At 40.7% G+C, this 22,219-nt stretch overlaps 1 protein-coding gene across 11 annotated transcripts in view; it reads left to right on the forward strand.

Annotated features, from left to right (window-relative positions):
* Window positions 1–22,219, forward strand: part of TSC1 (TSC complex subunit 1) — a 53,993-nt gene that overhangs the window by 911 nt on the left and 30,863 nt on the right. For 9 of the 11 annotated variants that reach the window (XM_055117541.1, XM_055117533.1, XM_055117535.1 and 6 more), the window contains exons 2-6: window positions 9,450–9,512; window positions 15,576–15,761; window positions 17,221–17,324; window positions 18,790–18,942; window positions 21,012–21,156. In XM_055117541.1, the coding sequence (XP_054973516.1) occupies window positions 15,656–15,761; window positions 17,221–17,324; window positions 18,790–18,942; window positions 21,012–21,156 (508 nt within the window). In that variant the 5' untranslated portion in view covers window positions 9,450–9,512; window positions 15,576–15,655. Of the gene's footprint in view, window positions 1–6; window positions 108–9,449; window positions 9,513–15,575; window positions 15,762–17,220; window positions 17,325–18,789; window positions 18,943–21,011; window positions 21,157–22,219 lie in introns of those variants that run through there. The other 2 variants (XM_063593916.1, XM_063593917.1) reach the window with 2 other exon arrangements.

Here is a 22,219-nt window from a genome sequence, read left to right on the forward strand (position 1 = left end):
GGGGGTGTCTCCCCCTCCTTTTTATGGGGGCTTCCTGGGGCAGCCCCGGCACCATGACTCCAGCCGGGGAGGCTCGGAGGGGCTGGAGCAAGAGGCTCACTTGCTCGGTAGGGATCCCGGGGAAGGGGGGTTCGGAGAGCTCTCCCCTCCCTCTTATTACACGCTATCTCCGGCTGGCCCGGCCGGGACTGGCGGGTCCCTGGGGAGGAGAGGCGAGCCGGACGGAGCACTTCGCCCCTCCTTGGCCCCCGAGGGGACGGCTGCACCCCGGGCCTCGGTCCCTCGGGCAGGGGTGAGGTGGGCCCCTTCGTCAGTCCCTCACTTGGTGGGGTGACAGGTTCACGCTAGGTGCGGAGGGCAGGGTAGAGACGCTTGGCGGGAGGGGAAGGGTCGCGAGGGTGGGGCTGGTCCCAGAACTTAAAGAGAGGGGTCGGGGTATAGGGGCGTGGAGAATGAATGGAGGTCGCCTGTGGGGATCAAGGACTCGCCTGGACTCGGTGTCTCCGCTGAAATTTGCATGACTCGCTCTGGGTGTACTTGTGGGTGTTTAATTGATGGTGAAAGACAGTTACCTTAAAGTGGGCAAAGGGGATTCCTAAGAGACAGCTATTTGCAGAGCCCCTCCTAGGCGTTCATTCATTCATTTGAGGAACTGGAGGATGAAGAGCCTGCAATCGGAGGGACCTTGTAGAATTAAAGCTCTTTCTTTGTGTTTCCTGTTAAAGAGTTTTGCTTTGTGTGTTTTGGATGTGTGGTGAGGACTTGGGAGGGGACGCGGTCCTCCTAAGAACAACAGCTAACGTTAATGGAGTGCTCTCTGTGTGCCAGGCACTGTGAAAGTGCTTGGCAGTCATTATCTCCTTTGGTCCTCACGACAAAGAGAAGAGGCAGCCACTGTTAACACCTCCAATCTTCTCAAATGAAGAAACTGAGGCCCGGAGAGAGCAGGGTACTTTGCCTAAGTTCACACCCCAATTGTATCTGAGCCAGGACTGGAACTGCTGGGATCTGACTGACTCCAAAGATATGACTCTTAAATTTATCTGTTATTTGATCAAAGCTGGCCTGTAAGTGATTAAAATTTATCATTTAGCCAAGGTTTATGCACGTGTGTCTGTTTAATGTTGAAGTGGGGGGATGCACTTGGCTTATCCGCCTTAGCTTTTGTTTGCGATGGCAGTGTTGTGCATGTGAACTTGTTAGTCTAAATTAGGCTAAAAAGTATTTGATAGTTTAATAAAACTGATGAGTTTACTGCAGAAAGAAGTCCTGCTAAAATCCTTGCTGGCTTTTTTTTTTTTTTTTTAAATAGAAAGCATACAAATAGCACTTCACGTTGCATAGAGTAAGCTATAAAAGTGCTAAAATAGAATAATACTCTTCTGAGATACTTTGATTTATAATTTTGGGATCAACTTGGAGTCATCTGAATTCAAACAGGCTGGCAAAGTGGAGCTGTAAATTTCAGGAAGCATTATAAAACCTAATCTTTGGGGAGCCTTTGATTTACCGAGCAACCACCTGTGATTCTTAAATTGAACATTCCTGAGTAAACCTGGAATATGCAAATGTGAAAACTGATTTAGGGTTGTGTAGGGAAATGCACCTTTAACAGTCATGCATCAGGCCAATGAGGCTCCTCAGAAACACTGAAACATTCTTTGCTATTGCCCTAGGGAGCTGCAGAATCTTCCTCTAACCACCTGGTGTGAACTTAAGGGGTATTTATAGAAGAGGTAAACGGAAAATATCCTCTTACTAAAGTTAATATCTTATCCAAAACACTCATATCACGTGCCTAGAAGGGCAGATGATGTACACTTTCTCTGCTGCATGCATTTCCTGGTGTCATAAACACTTGGTACGTTCCTAAATTCCTGGTTAGAAAGCAGGTGGCTACCAGCCTTCTTGTTTCCATAAAATTAGACTGCTTCAGGTCCTGTGACTCAGTTGTCCTCTTCCTCACTGGGTTAAGAGTAAAAACTGATACTGCTACTGTTGTGGTGTAATATGATGCCTTCTGTGCATGCCTGGTTTCATTTGTGAGATGAAACTTAACAGTCTTACTAGGGCAAATCTAATATATACCTCTATATGTAATGTTTGCAGAATAATGAACTTGCTGGAAACGAGATCTGAAACCCTAGTGCTCATGAGAACCTTGATGTACAGATACTTGGCACTATACTAGGTAGACCTACATATTCGGACACCTTGTATATATATTTTGGAAGAAGACTGATTCTTATGTGCACCAGAGGTTGAGGACCACTGGCTTCAACTATCAATCTGGCTATTTTCATTTATTATTTATCACAGAGGTATTTCTTAAAATAGCTTGTAGCCTTTTATTTGTGTAGTGGTGGGTGAATTTTGGGCTCTGAATTAGAGCTGACTTGTTCTTATAGCTCTGTCTTCATTTGAAGTTTGTTAGGCTACAGGTATGTTTATTTCTGGGTTCCAGGGCCATAGTGAACTAAAATTAGCTTTTCCTGGAATTAATTGGATATTCTTGAATGCCGATGAGCCAAATATAGCAATATCTCAACCATTTCAGGCTTTTCTAAAGAGTCAGATAGCTTTTGACCTTCAGTGGGTCACTTAAGTTCTGTGAGCCTCAGTGTCTTCATCTATGAAGTAAAAGTTGGAATGTAAATTAATGAGTATTTCTAGGCCTACATTTCTGTAATTTAAAGTCCTTTGGGGTGTCATTTAAACATTCTGACTAAATCAATTGAGTCAACTTGTTAATGGTTTTATAAAAACCAAGCAAATTGGTGACTTTGAGCCTACCCTGTTGGGTGAAGATCTGTTTATCATTTATCCTTTCCTTTACATCATAATACTTTTTGAAAAGGTAATTCCCTATAAGTTTCCCATATTATAAATCTCTGAAAGGTTAGTCTTTGCATTGGTTTTGTCATTTAAGTAGCTGAAGGCGTGAAAGAAAAGTGTACTTAATAGCGTTAAAATCTGTGGCTGTTTGCTTGAAATGTGTATATGTAGTATACACTCAAACACAGAGTTTGTTTTTTTTAACCTCAGATCATGAATTGGTAACTAATATAATTTGGGTAGCATGAAATACTCATTCTCCATTTAAATTCATCTGAAAGAGGTAAACTGTCAGCAGTTTGAGATTATTCTTTCTCTGGTTTACTTTTTAAGCCTGTAGTTGCTAGAAATTAGTAACTTTATGTCTGTTTTCATGGGAGAGAATAAAAATGCAAATTTTGTATACTGTGTATAAAATACACTGTCTCAGGACCTTGTCAGTTTCTTCTTGTCCTTTCTCTCGTTCAGTGCTAACTTTTATTATGAACATGGAATCAGCAAAAGATAACAATACTTTTTACGGTTGAATGAATTCAGATTTACATCTAATAAGTAAAATGTCTTTAAAACCATGCTTTAGTCCAAAATAAAGCATAGTAGTTACTGCCCTACAACTCACAGGTCACTCTCTTAAGTAAATATGATGGCAGTAGAGGCCCAGAAGTGTTGGAGTAACAAAGGACAGTTTTGCCCTTCTGTGGGTGATGTGAGGGGAGCTGTAGGAAGAACAGAGGCAGTGACCTTAATGTCTGCAATCATTAAGACTCTGCTACTTTGAGTAGTTCACAGAGCATAGTAACAAACTTGAACTGTATCCATTTTAAGTTATACAATGGTTGTATCAATGTTTCAAATACGAGTTGTTAAATGGATAGACTGCTAAGCATTATGTACCCAGGAATACATTTTTGTGAAGTAGTAATATTGTTATAATAAAGTTTATATTTTTTGAGTACTCATGTGCCAAACACTGTGGTATTTTACATGTCTGATACCCCATTAACTTCTTACAGCCTTAAGAGGCAGGATAGGAAGAGGAAACAGGCTTAGAGTAAGTTGCCTATAGTCACTTATTCGGTGGCTGAGCTGGAATATGAACCTTTTTGGTTGACTCCACAGCCCAAACATTTAGTCTTCCACTGTGATAAACTGCTTCATCTGCTGACCTCATAAATTAACTCACAGGTCAGGTCAGTGGTTCTTAACTTTGGTGGTGGTGGGAAGGTGTGTGGACTCAGTTGCCCTCTGAAAATCTGTGGGAAGCTATGGACCAAATTTCTCTTCTACCCTTTATGTCCCATCATCACCAAAAAAATTCATACAGACATGGGATTTTGGATATGGCTTCAGGTACTTTATGGACCCAGCTTGAAACCCAGCTGATCATTTTAGATAGATTACTGCTCTAAAAATGGACTTAGGCTTTATTAAAAAACATTTTTTTTTTAACTAGTAGTCAGGAAAGGCCCAAGTCAGAAGGTGGCCTTATGTACTGTCTGGGTTATAAATTACTTTGTTAAATTTCTGTAGTGTACCCAGGTATGTAACCTGCTACGTGCTTGTCAGGCTTGGCATTCGGTCTGTGCTGGTACCTTTAGCACCTGGCAGAATTCCACTGGGCCTTTTTCCCAAGGTTTATGCACTCTATATATTTTTTTCCTTTTGAACCTCAAAGGAGGTATATTAATGAATGAATGTTTTGTACCTTCATCCTTCTTTTTCCTAGGCCAGTGGTTCTGAGCCTTTAGTGGACATCAGAATTACCTAGAAGTCCCCACCCCCAAAGTATCCAATTCCGAGATCTGGTGAAAGGCCTGAGAATTTACGTTTCTAACAAATACCCAGGCTCCTGCTCGTGGTGCCAGGACCACATTTTGAGAACCACTGCCCTAGACTATCAAACTATACCCTTCTTCCCTAGAATACTTCTATTTTGGTCCTATAAACCTGAAACCTAAAGATATCTCACAGTTTGCTTGTATCTCTTTTAGGAGAAGCTCTGCGTAGTGTCTTTTTGAAATATACATGGTATCAGTTTGGCCTGCATTATCTTAGTAAATAATGTTGTTCATGTTAATAGAAAGTCAAAACATAAGCATTATCTATTGAAGAGATACGCCTTACCAAAATTAAGCTCTGGCCTTACACTTAAGTTACTAGAAGATTCTTCACCTTTGGGATAGGCTATAAGCTTTAGCAAACCATCCATCAAGGCCCCTAATGGCGGAAATTCTGAATGGAGAATCTGGCAAGTTGGAGCTCTCCTGCCCCAGTTTGTCCTTGAGAGGGACTCCAACTACTAAGACCTTTTCAATCACACATGACTACACATGTTGGCAGGTTTTACCATCAGCTGTTTTACTCTCACATAGTAAGTAGTTATTTCCTACCCTTTTTTCCTTCCTTCTAGGCACTGATAGGAAGAGAGAATGGGAGCAAGTATCTTACCCTTTTTAGATGCATTTGTGCTGAAGGCGTCTTGGTTCACTTGATAGAATATTACCCTAAGAAGTCACCTGAGAGTTCCTGAGCCAGAGCAGAACATTAACCTAACAGTGTAACATTTCTGCTCTATCTAACTGTACCTGATAATAAAATAGTCTATCCATGCCTGGACCTGTGTCTGAATTGTCCTTGAATTTTTATGGATAAAAAATTGAATATGGGAAACAAGTTATAGTGAAGAGACATCTGCCTTCATTTACACATGCAGTACATTTTTACATCATAGACAAATGTGTACAAAATTATCTTAGGCAAATTGATATGCGGTCACCTATTTTATGTTACATACAGTCCTGAGGAGTTGTAGAGGGTAGTGTCTAGGCCACATATCACAGCACTTGTTTTAGAAAAATTTGAATATTCACCTGTAATTTCAGATAAATCCATTCTAAAGACATCTTAGGTATCTGCCACTAGTATTTTCAAAAGGTATGTGTGTACTCTTGGCTCTCTCACAGCTCATAATGCATCTTGGCTAGGGCAGAGATATGTGAAAAAAATGGCGTACGGGTCCTGCTAATGACAGCTGTCCATGGCTGTTAGGCTAGAGTTCATGTGTAATCCTAGGCATATAAGCCATCCGTCTGTAAACACCTAAAGAATGATATTAGTTAAGATGAACAGTGAAAACAGATTGATCTATGTGCCTTCTGTTTCATCTCAAAATACTTAAACACAGAGCCCTTATCTTCTTCCTCAAACCTACATTTTATTCAGAAAGATTGCTTATAGAAGTGAAGTTATAATGATGAACATAAGTGAGAACACAACTTTTGGGTCAAATATGAAAGGGAAAAAAGTCTAGATCTGGAGGCAGGTTTCTTTTTAAATTTGGCTTTCGAAGATAAGGACGTGGATTGACACTGGTGTTCTGCTCTGCCAGATGTTTCCATCTGCATTCCTCCCTTCCCTTCAGGAGGTTCACAGATCACATCTCACTTTACTGACCAGAGTGATTATGCCTTGTAGTACCCCCATAGGACAGGATTGAAATACAAATGAATAAGTCAATAAACACTTAAAAATATAAATAAGAGTAGAATAGTAGGTAGCCTTTGACATACCAACATAAAATTGCTACCAATTTAGTACCATTATCATTTTTAGTGCAGTAATAAAGAAATTAAAGTCTTAACATTGAGCATTGGACAAAAACACTCTGCTTGGCAGGGGGTGGGGGCTCACGCCTATAACCCCAGCACTATGGGAGGCCAAGGTGGATGGATCACTTGAGTCCAGGAGTTCTAGACCAGCCTGGGCGACTTAGGGAGACCCTGTCTCTACAAAAAAATACAAAAATTAGTTGGGCATGGTGGTGCGTGCCTGTATTCCCAGCTACTTGGGAGGTTGAGGTGGGATGATTGCTTGAGCCTGGGAGGCGAAGGTCGCAGTGAACCGTGAGTCATGATTAGGCCACTGAACTCCAGCCTGAGCGACAGAGCAGGGCTCTATCTCAAAAAACAAAACAAAAAAACCAACCACCAACAACAAAACCACTCTGCTTTCCTAGAGTAGGGCCTTTATGTAGGATGGGTTGTGGCTGGGCAGTCTACAGGATCTCATCTGGTGTAGATCCTAATTTTACCCTTGCCTTAGATATTTCTTTTCAGGTAAAATGTCCAACCAGGATTAGTCGCAAGAGGAAGTCTATATGACTCACTGGACTAACTGCTTATTTTAAGATTCTGATTTTAAGATTAGAGGCTCTTGCACTTTATTTATTTATGTATTTATTTTGAGATGGAGTTTTGCTCTTGTTGCCCAGGCTGGAGTGCAGTGGCACGATCTCAACTTGTTGCAACCTCCACCTCCTGGGTTCAAGTGATTCTCCTGCCTTAGCCTCCCGAGTAGCTGGGATTATAGGCATGTGCCACCACGCCCGGCTAGTTTTGTATTTTCAGTAGAGATGGGGTTTCTCCATGTTGGTTAGGTTGGTCTCAAACTCCCGACCCCAGGTGATCTGCCCACCTTGGCCTCCCAAAGTGCTGGGATTACAGGCGTGAGCCACCACACCTGGCCTGGGCTCCTGCACTTTAATTCAAGCCCTGTGACTTGCAGTGAGTGTGGCCAGGCAAGCACTCCCTGTCAGAATGGTATGATCCCTCTTTTCTGGAGGGCCAGCCTGCCTGCAGCACTGTTCACAGGCTTGCAGTTGCCACTGAAGAGACCAGTGGAGTTTAATGTCTGGAATGTGTTCCACGTGGAAATATAATTACTCTGTCATCTGGAACAAGCGATTTTAATTGTTAGAGAGTTCCTCAGTCCACTAGTTTGACTTTGGCCATGGTCGTACATTTAAGAACTTGGTTCAAGTTTTTTCCATGTTTAGGGTAATTAGGTGTCCATAGTATATGAGGCTCAGCTTTCATATTCTATTCAACTCTGGAATGGCTGCCAAAGAAGCTGATTAAATCTTACCTGATCTGAGCAGGGTGTTTTTGCCTCTTGTGTGCCAGGTGCCAGGATAGGCCCTAGGTGTCCCAGATGGTTCCTGTCCTCATGGAGTTTACAATCTAGTGATCAGATTGTACCTAAATATAGTTTGAAGGACCCATATTTTAAAAGCAAACAAAAATGTATTTATATATACTCATTTAGCATGGATATTTAATACAAGTTAATTTGGACAGAAAGTAGGGTAAAAGGGGGAAGAAAATAGAAAAATGATAGCTGTTCACAAATATTTTATGTCTCTTTTGTAGTAAACTTAAGTCATACTGCCTGAAGGCAGAATTAGGCTTTGCACATTTATTTAAGAAATACTGGCCAGGTGCAGTGGCTCACATCTGTAATACTAGCACCTTGGGAGGCCTTGGTGGGAGGATTGCGTGAGGCTAGGAGTTTGGGAACAGCCTGGGCAACATAGTGAGACCCCATCTTTAAAACTAAAAGACTCCAATTAGTCGGGCCTGGTGGAGTGCGTCTGTATTCCTAGCTACTCGGGAGGCTGAGGTGGGAGGATCACTTGAGCCTAGGAGTTTGAGGTTGCAGTGAGCTATGATGGCTCCACTGTACTCTAGCCTAAGAGTGAGACCCTGTCTCTAAAAAAGAAAGAGAGAAAGAGAGAAAGAAAAGAAAGAAAGAAAAAGAAAAGAAAGATTTTAACTTCTAGTCATTCAATCAAGAAGTGCCAGACAGCATGGTAGCTGCTTGAAATACAGTACTGAGTAAGCTGCGGTCTCTCCCTGGATATAACTTCTAGTGAAGGAGACATGTTCAGTAATTAATCAAGCTTATTTAATTGGGTTGTGGTAAGTGACACAAGAAATATAGGCTGCAAGAGTATAACAGGGGACCTGACCTAGTCTGGAAGGTGGAGGAAGTGGGAGGCAAGTAGAGGCCTAGGAGGGCTTCTCTGAGGAAGTGAGCATTTAAGCTGAGATTTTAAGGATGAAGAGTGAGTTTAGGAGGAGCCAAAGGTAGACTCTCTTAGGCTCAGGAATGGGGAGCATGTGGCTTGGCCAAGGAACTGAAAGGCCAGTGAGTCAAGGTGGTGGGGAGGGTTGGGGAGGGGTGAGGACTGTGGGGACTGTGGCAGGCGGTGAGGCCCTGCAGGCCCACTCAGTGCTTTGTGCCTCTCACTGTCCTGGACCTGCCTCACATGGCTCCTCCAGTAACTTCGGTGTGCCCCGTGCTGTGCCGAGGGCAATAGGATGCATCATCTCATGTAATCCCCACAAGCCTTGTGAGCTTGATGCCATCATTATTCTAACTTTACAGACGAGGTAACTTACAGTTAGACATTGGAGACTTAAGATAAATAGCTAAATGTTACACAGCTAATAAGTTGCAGAGCTTGGATTTTAACCCGGAACTCTCTAATTCTAGGGCCTATCCTGCCCATTCATTTATACCTCTAACAGACATTAACAAAAGACAGAGATTACAAGTTCAGCACAATATAAAGAATTTTCCAGCAACCAGCTGTTCAGAAATGTAGACGGGGAGAGGCACGTGCTTCCAATGATTATGAGTGTTCATTCCAGTGGAAACGTGGTGGCCACCTGTCAGGGATAGAGGAGGAAGAAGCTTGTGCCAGATGAACCCCTAACCCGCTTTTGATTACATCTGGGATTTTGCTTCATTGTACATATGTTTTCTTCCTTCAGTGACCATGAAAGACACCAGGTTGACAGCACTGGAAACTGAAGTACCAGTTGTGGCTAGAACAGGTAAGCTATAACCAGGCCAGTGGTTAGAGGGAGATGGGAGGGAATTATCTTGCCCGTGGTTGTGCATTCAGGGATTTAACATTTACAGTTTTAGCTACTTGCCAGGAACTGGACCATCTATGGCATGAAGTAATTAGTCACATTACTGATGATTATTAGTTGCTTGTATTCCGTGCCTGACACTGTGCAAAGTGCATTATATGCATTACTTTTCTTCTTCACAGCCACGCTTTTGGTGTTTCCCCATTTTACAGGTGAGGATTCGGGTTCAAAGATGTCAATTTTCCTAAAGATGTATAGCTGGTACTTAGTGGACTCAATTCAGCTCTGTTTAGCAGCAAAGTTTGGTTGTGCCCACTTCATTCAATTAAAGCCTGTGTGCTGGCACAAGTCATTTAACTAGTGCAGACGTTCTTAACCCTGGCTGCACCTGAGAAATCTGCATGGGTTTATAAAAACAAACCAAATGTGATGTCCGGATTCCATCCCTTAGTTAATTAAGCTGCTCCAGAGTTTCTGTAAGCTCTCCAGGTGATTCTGATGTACATCCTGGGCTGAGAACCCTTGAGCTGGTGAGTGAGCATTTGCATCTTAACATGGCTATATCTGTTGCTTTAAATTAATTTTGGGGGATAAATTATATGCTATAGTAGTTTTTAGGAATTGGATGATCCTGTCTCAGAATATATCCTTCATAAATGTTGAGGCGCCGGCATTTCCATGGATGGAATTTCCTCTTAGTGACTTAACTGATCACTGAACTGTAATTTTGGTTTAGCAGTAATAGTGCCAAGCGCAACAGAGCTGTGTATAGGAAGGGTGTAGGGAAGACGGGAGGTGCTTGGTCTGCTGTCTTTGTACATGGACAGCTCTGTGACTCATGCCGAGGCTCAGTGGTTGCTGTTTAGTGTATTCTGTCACTGTCTGCCTCACCTCTGTCGTAGGAATTGTAAAATAAGGTAGGGATTTTTGACTTACAGCTTTACATTGGTTCATAAGTAGGGTCTTGATACAAATTGTAGACTGTCGAAAGTTAAGTATTGTTCTCAAGTAGGGAAAATTTTCTGAGTTTGATTTTTCATTTTCAGTGTTTTTGTGTGTACTTCATACTGTTCCTTTTTTAGAAGTCCACTGTATATGAATTTGAACCCAAAGTCAAATGGTTAAGTGTTCAGATCATTGAGGTCCCCAAGCTAAATATCACCATCATAAAATGTAAATTCTGGGATACAAAAGTAAATCTCAAATTTTATTAAACATTTTTCATGATAGTAATTGAATTGCATTTTAGTAGTCAGATTTTAGAAGTTTGGAATTTTAATATAGGAAAAATACTTTGTGGGCACTACCGGCTGCTAGGTTACTCCTGTGGTCACTATGTCACATGTGTAATATCATCTCAACTGGCACACAGCGTCATTGGTAACATTTTTGGACAAAGCAAATTCAGGAAAGTTTCTGGTAGATGGTTTTCTAGAAGGAACCTTGTACCTGGGATTCATAGCTTGGCAAGCCTCAAAGATCCTTACTCTTCAATTACTAAAAATTGTTGGCCGCCTTTAGCAATTATTCTTATTTTGAAACAAAAAAACCCCAGCTTTTAATAGCATCTTTCTTTTTTCATGGGGTACTCTTGTTTATACTTTTGTCTTCATTTTTAAGACATTTTTGGCCAGGTGTGGTGTCTCACACCCGTAATCCCAGCACTTTGGGAGGCCAAGGTGGGAGGATCACATGAGGTCAGGAGTTCGAGACCAGCCTGGCCAACATGGTAAAACCCCATCTCTACGAAAAATACAAAAATTAGCCAGGCATGGTGGTGTGCGCCTATAATCTCAGCTACTCGGGAGGCTGAGGCAGGAGAATCGCTTGAACCCAGGAGATGGAGGTTGCAGTGGGCCAAGATTGTGCCATTGCACTGCAGCCTGAATGACGGAGTGAGACTCTGTCTTAATTAAAAACAAACAAAACACCAAAGCCAAAGCCAGACAGCCACCAGATTTTGGCTGAGTATAGAGACTGAAACTGAACTTTGGCAGATCCCTGCTTTCCATGTTTTTTGAGATCATAAGTATCGTTGGATCAAATCTGGTTACTAGTTGTATAGTTTAAACTTAGTTCAAGGTTTCTCATGAATTACAAAGTATCTTTTATTGAAAAGTGATAACTGAGAACCTCCCTGCTGCTTTAGATTGGGTGGTCAGGGGAGGCCCATCAGATATCTGCGAGACCGTCAGCTGTGCAAGGATGTGGGAGAAGAGTGTTTCATGCATAGAGGGAACAGCAAGTGCAAAGTCCTTGAGCAAGAAAGAAGCAGTATTCCTGTGTTTGGGAAGACTGGGACTAGAGCAGAGGAATGAAGAGGCAGAGGGGGGTTGGGAGGTTAATAACTGGCTGGATCTTATGAGGCCTTGTAGGCTACTCATGAGTTTCATAAGTTCCGTAATGTTATTGGCTCTTATTAATTCCATGGGAAGCCATTGGATGATTTTAAACAGAGGAGTGAGATTCTGATGTTTATATCTCAATGTCTCTTGTGGTTATTTGGAGGCAAATGAATTTTGTAGGGTAGCATGAATACAAGCAAGGAGAGTAGTGAGGGGGGCTGCTTCTCCCTTGTCTCTGAGAGATGATGGGGGCTTTGACTGAGGTGATAGCAAAGGGTTTGCTGATGGATTAGATGTGGTGGTGGGGGTGGTGAAAGAGTCAAGGAGTCACCTGGGTGTTTGCTTTAGACTGATGGTAGTGCCTTTTACTGAGATCCAGAAGATGGCAGAGTGATGGATTTTGGAGTGGAGATTGGCCTTGAAGGTCATGCCCTCTGAATATGACTAGCATCATCTACAGCACTGTACTGTGCACTGTATGTGGCCACTAAAGATAATATTAAACTAAATGGAATATTGCTTTAGCATGTACGATACAGAAATCCATTCACCCAGTTGCTGTCTTTTAACTTCTCCTGTATGGCTATTTTCTATGGTGAGTTACTTCCAAAATGGAAAAGAGACTTATGGCTAGAGACTTTTGTGGCTAACACACTGATGCTTCCTTGTGTCTGTGGTGCTAATCTTTAATTGACTTTTCTCAGCCAGTCTTCTATAGGCTGTAAAGTGTGTTTAACATGTGTACATTTCATCCACCACTACCACCACCCCTGACTGAGTCCATGTAGGGCTGGTTTCTTCCCCTTTTTTGTACACTTATTGAACCATGTCTTTTTTTCTGCTATAAAACATTTAATTCTTCATTGCACTGGCTAAATCTGTTTTACCTGCTTAACACCTTGCACTTACTGTAGACCCTCAAATGTTTGAATGTGCTTAAAAAGGAGATATTCTAGTTGTGGGACTGATTCCAAAAGCTATGATTTAACTCTTAGGAGGGCTTTTTAGAATGTGAAAAATGCTTGAACTTGAGCCACTTATGCGAAGAATCTCACATAAAACCCAATGTTTATATTTTTCCTGGAGATTAAAAACTATGGTAAACGGTAGAATTTTGGAAGGCAGCTATGCCCACCACTATACCACCAACGCGGCCGACAGTAGGATTTTGGAACCAGAGAGAAAAACTTGTTGCCAAAACGTGTTTCTAATGTGTTTTAGAATAAAACCTTACTTTGCAAATGGAAAAACAAGCTAGGTGGCCCAAGCTGATTAGCCCACACTATCGCCAAGTTGACTGGATGGGCGCCATCTTTGTTTAAAATTGAGCTCATGTCACTCCGGGCTCTGGGGCTGCCTGCATTTGGAGGACCAGATATAACATTATCGTCTTCTGACTACACAGAAGGCAAACTCAGAGTCTCCCTAGACAAATAGTAGGTAAGTAATAATTTTATTGAAACAAAACCAAACTTAGGGACAAGATACTTTTAAATTTATGAACAACATTCTTTGTCACTAATTGAGAATCATTTGTGATTTACCTGAAGCAGAAATCAATGTGGGGGTTAGCTAGACAAGTGTGCCATTAAAAAGTCATCTTGAAAGTGGTGGCCCAAAGATTTTTACTGGTATTTTTTATGATAATCTACAGGTACTATGCAGCGAGTGTTTATATGTACCTGATACCATACTAACCACTTTTTGGTTTTGAACTTTTACGGTAGAATCTTACCAACGGTGGTCTCACATTTTGGAGCCCTTTGAAATTAACTTCCTATGTGATTTACTTGTAAGATTTTTATTTATAGATATGAGTCAGCAACTTCCTATATCATGGTATCAAAAAGGCATTTAGACATTTTAATTGATTTTTCTGATAAATGAACTTCTAACTTACTAAGAGCCAAAATCAGTGAATGTCACAAGATTGTAATTAAATAAGAATATAGATGATAGCAAGTTAATACCTGGCAGTTTTTGGGGTCATGGCTAATTTAAATTTGGCATTCTTGCAGAAGGAGCTTATCTCTTTTTTTTTGAGGCAGAGTCTTGCTTTGTTGCCCAGGCTGGAGTGCAGTGGCATGACCTTGACTCACTGCAACCTCCGTCTCCCAGGCTCAAGTGATTCTCCTGCCTCAGCCTCCTGAGTAGGTGGGACTACAGGCACACGCCACCACACCAGCTAATTTTTGTATTTTTAGTAGAGACGGGGCTTCACCATGTTGGCCAGGTTGGTCTTGAACTCTTGACCTTAGGTGATCTGCCTGCCTCGGCCTCCCATTATGCTGGGATTACAAGCGTGAGCCACCATGCCTGGCCTCAGCCACTACATCCGGCCTCAGCTTAACTCTTTAGTTGGATTTTTCTTTATCATAGTGTTTCTCAAAAATAATTTGTGTCTCACTTTAAGAATTACCTGGAGTGCTTATTAAAATATGGATTCCTGAGCCCAAAATACAGTTTTGGAAGGGGCCCAGGTATTGCATTTCTAGCAAGTATCCCAGGTGGTTTCGATGCACATTGAAGCTTAAGAACTGCTACTTACACTTACTGAAAGAAAAGGAAGTGTTATCCTTTTTGGGCATGCATATCCCCATGTGTAAAATAAGGATGATACCTGCTCACACCACATCACATCACATCACAGACTTGCTGTGATGATCAAAACCACAGGTTAGCTTAGTGTGACACTTAAGGGCTTGGGGCTTTGGAGTCAGGCATACCTAGCTTCCAATATCAGTTTTTCTCCTCTGGTTTTGCCTCTTGCTAGCTTTGTGACCCAGAACAAATGGCTTGATCTCCATTCTGCTCCCTGTACAATGGCGACAAAAGTGCCAATTACATGGTGGTCATATTAGGAGTATATACAATGATGTTTGTAAAAGGTGTACAGTGCTTATGAATGATAACTGTTGTTACTTGTTTTAACAAATACAGCCTCAGAGATCAAAGTGGGGGAGAAATCGTAAATGTGTATAGTTACACTTGGGAATGAGCTGCTTTTTGTACATCAAGATAAAGCAGCTGCTCTACTACCATAGAGAGCTTGGGTTTTGAAGGGTGAGTTTTTGAAGATTTGCCCTGATGATCCCATCTATGGATACCTCCCTGTAGCCAGTGGTATTTGGGTGTGCAATTAGATGTCTCAGATGAGAGGTATATGCTAAAACAGAGAAATGATCCCCAGTTTATGCTAGATGTTGGGCTTAACAGACTTGTGACCTAACCAGCTGTACTAACTCTTAGCCATTGATGAGACTGTCAAGAAGGAAATAGTATGTATTTAGTTCTTTTGCTGAAAAAAGACTGTCTGCTTTTTAGATCAATAATTTGAAATATAAATGTGGTCTTAGCCAAAACCCAAGGTAGAATCAGAAGTAGGAATAAAACTTAGATTTGATCCTATCATTAAGTTGCTGTGACTGGTATCAGTTTTTAAGGTTTCTTTCTGATTGTTATATTTTGTAGAAACCCTCTTCATAAACTCGCCAAAGAATTATTCATACACTTTATCTTCTTTTATCAGCTAAATGTACTCACTGTTTGAATCAGAGAATTCTGGCCAAACTTTCCATTGCATTGAACACGTGCATTAGTTTGTCTTGCAGGTATTTTCTTTTTTTATGGAGAAAAATGGGGCCATTTAGTGACTGTTCATCTTCCTTTTTCTCAGTTTGGTAGTGGCCCCAATGAAGAACCTTCAGAACCTGTAGCACACGTCCTGGAGCCGGCACAGCGCCTTTGAGCGAGAGAATGGCCCAACAAGCAAATGTCGGGGAGCTTCTTGCCATGCTGGACTCCCCCATGCTGGGTGTGCGGGACGACGTGACAGCTGTCTTTAAAGAGAACCTCAATTCTGGTTAGCAAAATAATATCCTTTTTAGCTTATCTTCTAGAAAGAAGAGATTGACTTTAGAGCCACTAGAATCCTGCTGATATATTTTAGTTTTCATCTTCTGAAAAGTTTTTTAAACACCCAAAGAGAGTATCTATATGTGTTTTAAACTTTCAATTATGGAAATACTCAAGTATGCACACACATGAAGTAAGAATCATGCAGTGAACCCCACGAATCCAGTTTCAAATTCTTTCCTCCCTGACTCTCCCACCCTCCAAATATTTTAAAGCAAATTCCAGATGTTGCTTTAACTGTAAATCATATATGTGGTTTTTAATATGAAAAGTGCTTAACCTCTTTTTAATATGAGAAATACAAATTTAACTAGTACCCTTTTTTGCTTACCAGGTTGGCAAAATTAAATATTGAATATAGAAATGGGCACTGTTAGCAGGAATATGAATTGATGTTCAGCCTTTTGGAGTATCAGTCATCAATTTTAAAACACATACCATTTGGGCCATTTATAAGAATCTGTATCTTATTACAGCTTTGAGTGAAATACAGTGAAGAATTGGAAAAACCCAAGTATCCTTCAGTAGGTGAATGGTTAAATTAGTTATGTAGAGCCATGCAGTGGAACACTAGGAGGACGGAAAGAAATGAAATAGGCCATAGATGCTGACGTGGGAAGGTGGTTACAACACACTGTTCAGTGGAAAAAACACACACATGCACAAACTGTGTCTGTGTCTGTGGACATGAGGGCTGTGTGCGTGTGGTTATACAAGTAGAAAAGGGTTTGAAGAGACACACTCTAAACTTAAGGGTGTTTATCTGTGAAGAGTGGGTTGGGAGGCAGGTGGTGAGGAGCACTTTCATTTTTATTTTATGTACTTTTACCTAGCCTGAATGTTTAACAGTAGATATGGATTATTTTTTGTAATTAAAAAAGCAATAAAGGGCCAGGTGTGGCGGCTCACACCTGTAATCCCAGCACTTGGGGAGGCCGAGGCGGATGGATCACAAGGTCAGGAGATTGAGACCATGTTGGCCAATGTGGTGAAACCCCATCTCTAGTAAAAATACAAAAATTAGCCAGGTGTGGTGGCAGGTGCCTGTAATCCCAGCTAGCTACTTGGGAGGCTGAGGCATGAGAATTGCTTGAACCCAGGAGGCAGAGGTTGCAGTGAGCTGAGATTGTGCCACTGCACTCCAGCCTGGCAACAGAGTGAGACTCCATCTCAAAAAAAAAAAAAAAAAAGCAATAAAAATGACTTCATATGTTTTTATGCATATTTAGGCAAATAAGCTTGGAATATCTTATTATTAAATTAAGAAGGCAGAACTGTAATGCTGCATAAAACTTAGAATAGCATATAAAGAAACATTTTCTGGATTTTGTGACAGGAAGCTGTGTAAGGTAAATGTAGGATGTTAAGGGGAGTAAGTATCATCCATTGCCCTTTTCTTGATTTAGACCGTGGTCCTATGCTTGTAAACACCTTGGTGGATTATTACCTGGAAACCAACTCTCAGCCGGCATTGCACATCCTGACCACCTTGCAAGAGCCACATGACAAGGTAATGGCTGAAATATCATAGGCATTTCATATGTTCTTCATGAGTACAACAGCTTCTGTGCACGGCCACTGTGCAACTTGTCCTGAGCTTATTATTCTTTTGATTTCTGTGCGCCACTGATGACATTGTTCCCAGTTTATAACTACATATAAAAATTACTTTGTAGGACCCATGATTCTTGAAAAGTTTACAAAATAAAACATATTTCAGAGACTGTTAAAGATCTTGTTTGGTCCGGGTGTGGTGGCTCACGCCTGTAATCCCCTTAGGAGGCCGAGGCGGGTGGATTGCCTGAGGTCACGAGTTTGAGACCAGCCTGGCCAACACAGTGAAACCCCGTCTCTACTAAAAAATACAAAAAATTAGCTGGGCGTGGTGGTGGACACCTATAATCTCAGCTACTCAGGAAGCTGAGGCAGGAGAATCGCTTGAACCTGGGAGGCGGAGGTTGCAGTGACCTGAGATTGCACCATTGCACTCCAGGGCAACAAGAGTGAAACTGTCTCAAAAAAAAAAAAAGATCTTGTTTAAAGAAATCTTACATTTCCAGTACTATAATTGTATAGTGATGATTTGGCCCATAGGTACCCATCTTTCAACCCATACTTTGAATAGAATTTTTAGACTTTTGTCGATATGGAAAAGCTTCAAGTACAAAGGACTAACATGACAAATTAATGAGTCTTGTTTCCTAGCACCCAGCACTTGGAGGGCTCCTTCATGTTTTCCTTTTGTTTTTAGTAAGTAGCTAATAAAGCATTGTTATTGCAGACTTTGGTAAGTCTTAAGTGTATATATGAGAGCAACTTCCCCAGGATTTGAAGACCTTGTATTGCATGCCTTTTACAGTACATCTTGTTTTGTTTTGTTTTCTAAAGAGGTGAGGTCTCATTGTGTTCCCTAGACTGGAGCGTGGTGGCACAATCATAGCTCACTGTAACCTTGAACTCCTGGCCTCAAGCTATCCACCTGCCTCAGCCTCCCAAAGTGCAGGGATTGCAGGCATGAGCCACTGCACCTGGCCCGTCTTGTTTTTTTATTTACTCTGGTCTGAAATGTAACTTCTACTACCTAATTGATACTTGAGGCCAAACCATGTAGGTTGGGTTGCTCTAGCAATAAGTGGCTGCTTCCAGCAGGATCCCCTCGTGGCTTCAATAACCTATCACAGTTTGGGACTATTGGTTATTCAGGGACTGTGAACAAGTCTCCCCCTTTTTGCATATGTGTATTGTAGGATCCTTTTTCATGAGCTGCAAACTGGCTGCCTTTTGTCAGGCCAAATGCAGCAGTGTTTTGTTTGCTACCGTGGTTTTTAAAATCTTGAATTTGATCTTTTATCTGCATGACCCTTGCTTTACATTAGAGACAAGACTTGAGAGATTGGAGCACATCATTGCTGTCTTTATTTGTGTTAACTTCATACATTCATGTGAGGATTGCCCTTGTTCTTTTACATTTTCAGCACCTCTTGGACAGGATTAACGAATATGTGGGCAAAGCCGCCACTCGTTTATCCATCCTCTCGTTACTGGGTCATGTCATAAGACTGCAGCCATCTTGGAAGCATAAGCTCTCTCAAGCACCTCTTTTGCCTTCTTTACTAAAATGTCTCAAGGTAGGATGTTTGTAAGGATTTGAATGAAATGGTTTTATGAGTATAGTTTCTGAAATTTTAGGCAACTTAAAGCAAGGAAGCTAGATTTTAACTTTTAGAGTTTAAAACCTTCTAGGCATTTGGCTTTTCTCAAATAGAATGTTGTCCAGAGTTGGTACTTAGTAAGTTCTCAAATACATCACTATGACTATTGAATACCTTGTCCATGCAAATATGGAAAAATTTCGATCAGATGGGTTCAATGTTACATTATTCCAAACCTCTTGATTTCGTCATCGTTTAGCCTTCCCTCGTTTAAAAACATCCTGGATTATCTTTTGGGAATCCCTGTTTCTAAATTATCTTTTAGCTAATAGAAAAATGGCTTAAAGTTTCTGTTAACCATTTAGGAGTATGGTCTGGTTGCAGCTATAATTAAGACTTTGTTGATGTAAATTCTACTAAGTTGCATTCTATTTTTTGCACTAAATTTAGTGCATTTTTCTATATAGGGAGTCAAAATCTAAATAGAACTTTATGGTTTTAGTTTTAACAGTGGCGTGCAGGCATACTCAGGGTTATTTGTTTAATCTGTTTTAGTTCCTGGACTTGTTTTCTATCTATAAAATAAGAAAATGTGGTTAATATTAACTGCCTGTACCTCACAGAGACATGAAAATATCCAATAGTATTTGTTCCAGGATGGCAGTACCATTGGATTCATCTGCTACAGCCCCATGCAAATTGATTTTTGTGTCTGCCAAGAAGGGTAACTCTTTTATTATCCCTAGAGGTGGGTCCCAAGGAGTCACATTGGCAGGGTATTATAAAAACATGCATTTAATTCAGAAAAAATAGGAACAGTTTTAACAACTTAATGTTTTTTAAACAAATGGATTGATGAGAATATAATCTAATTAATGGATTGGTGAGAATATAATCTAAATGGATTGGTGAGAATATAATCTAAATGGATTGATGAGAATATAATCTAATTTTGAGGCACATCATTTAGTTCAGATTGCAAAACACTTATCTTTTCCAAAAGAGTAAGTTTTGTTAATCATGGATAAGTCTTCAGTTAGACTGTTAGGAAAATGAAATCAGGGCTAGTTCTTTCTGCTGAGAATCATTATATAGTCTCATATATTCTCAATTCTCCTACCAATATATTATTCTTACTGGATATCTTCCGTAATGAAAGGCTTGATGCTTGAGGTAAAAATCAAAATATATTTAAAACTTTATTCCCAGACTCATAGATTCCTATTCTAATAGGAATAATGGATGTCTTAACCTACATAGTAGTCTTTTGATTAATATCTTGTTTCATAAATCTGAATTTCATCTACCTGGCAAACATTCATGATTTAATTATGGGTCAGGTGAGCTGCTGTAGCTAGCTAGTCAGAGCTGATTGAGTATCCATTGGGTGTTAAGTGTCTTCAGTTAGCCTGAAGTTATTTATTTGACTTAATATTTAAACTGTAGGCGTGCTGAAAGGTTTCCATATATGTATTTTTTAATTTACTGGTCTCTAAATACTGCTTTGAAGTGAGCCTTTAAGTTGACTTGTTAGTGCTATATGAATTTCTCCTTCAATTATACTTCTGTTGTAGTTCTTTAAAAAATAGTAAGTTACTTGTCAATGTGCAGTTTTTTTTTTTTTTAATTAACAAAAAGTAAGTATCTTAGGATTTGGTTGAATGAATGAAACAGAGCAGTGCTCCTGTGTTTTGTTGAAAAGCAGCTCCTTTTGTTTTCATCCAACTGCTATCAATAGGGCATCCTAAGGCTGCAGGACTTGGGTGTCCCCAAGTCAAGTTTGAACTCGTCTCCCGGATGCCTTTGCATAGGTGTGTTGTAAATGGTCCTCACTGACTCATTACAGTAGAGTTGGGGCTCAGTGTTCTGTTGAGTCTGTTTGAATGTTATCCCTTCAGTAATCCTTAGGGATAGGGAAATGAGTACGTGAGTCAACTTGTGATTTGTGATTCTCTCAGTGTTTGGAGCCTCTTCATGTACTGTACAATGCCGATCCTGGTGCCAGTGCCTGACAGACGTTTCCTGTTTGACCTTTTCTCCTGCAGATGGACACTGACGTCGTTGTCCTCACAACAGGCGTCTTGGTGTTGATAACCATGCTACCAATGATTCCACAGTCTGGGAAACAGCATCTTCTTGATTTCTTTGACATTTTTGGCCGTCTGTCATCATGGTGCCTGAAGAAACCAGGTACAGATCTCCTCATATACCTATTGGGCCCTGTGAGGTGAATGCTTTCATTATTGATTAATTGCTCATATGCTGTAAGGAATGGACATGTAGACTTTTATAGCTGAAATGAGTGGTTTTCACCAGACAGATGAGGGAATATCTTGGGTGCATCCACTACAGGCACATAGAAGAAACATGACTGTTGAGATAACTTTTTTTATTTTCTTGGCTTAAAAGGATTAGTCGTCAGAGAAATTGAGTGGTAGGATGTAAAACTTTATGATTGTTGATAAACTGAAAAACAGCCTCCGTCTGTATTGCAGCAGTACAGGACTAAGCTTGTGGGACATTTCTGTCTTCCTTGGCTGCTCTGTTGTGACAGAACGCAAATGTCAGATTCTGAGAACCCACTCGTTGTACCTGTAGGAGTCAGAGGGAAATGCGGTGTGTCCTGATTAGCACTCCAGCTTCAAATGCAGTGGTTTTTTTTTTTCCCCTATTGGCAGGTAGCAGAGCTCTATCAAAGGGATCAGAAGCTGTAAGCATGTGAAATTTGGAATCTTTGGGTTATCCCAGTGTGAGGTATTTCTATCAAAAGGGTGAAGTATGTCAGACCTGTGAGACAGAACACCGTGGCTTCCTGTATAGGATTAAATTACAAGCATAGGCCCACGTGGTGCCTGCTTGTTTAGTAGGACCTTTGTGAAAAAGGAATGGTCTGTCCATTATTTTGGAGGACCTTTATGTATACTGTGGCCATAGGTTTCCACGGGGTCTAGGTAAGGCTAAATTAAGATGTTCAATTTCTTTCACTCTTAGTTCTTTAAGCTAATTTCTAGATAATAGTTTTTTTCACTCTGTAGTTATAAATCTGCATAGCTAAGACTACATACTGATTTAAAAGAGTCTCACACATTCATTCTGTAAATATTGAGTGCTTGTTAAATATCAGGTCCAGTGCAAAGCACCGAGAAATAAGTAAGACAGTTTTTTTCTAAAGAAGCTCATACTGAATTCGGCAATGGAAAAGTATAAATTTTACAGAGAGCTATCATCATAAAGATAGTTCAGTATTGTGAGA

This window comes from Pan paniscus, chromosome 11, assembly GCF_029289425.2.
Source record: "Pan paniscus chromosome 11, NHGRI_mPanPan1-v2.0_pri, whole genome shotgun sequence".
NCBI classification, from domain to species: Eukaryota; Metazoa; Chordata; class Mammalia; order Primates; family Hominidae; genus Pan; species Pan paniscus.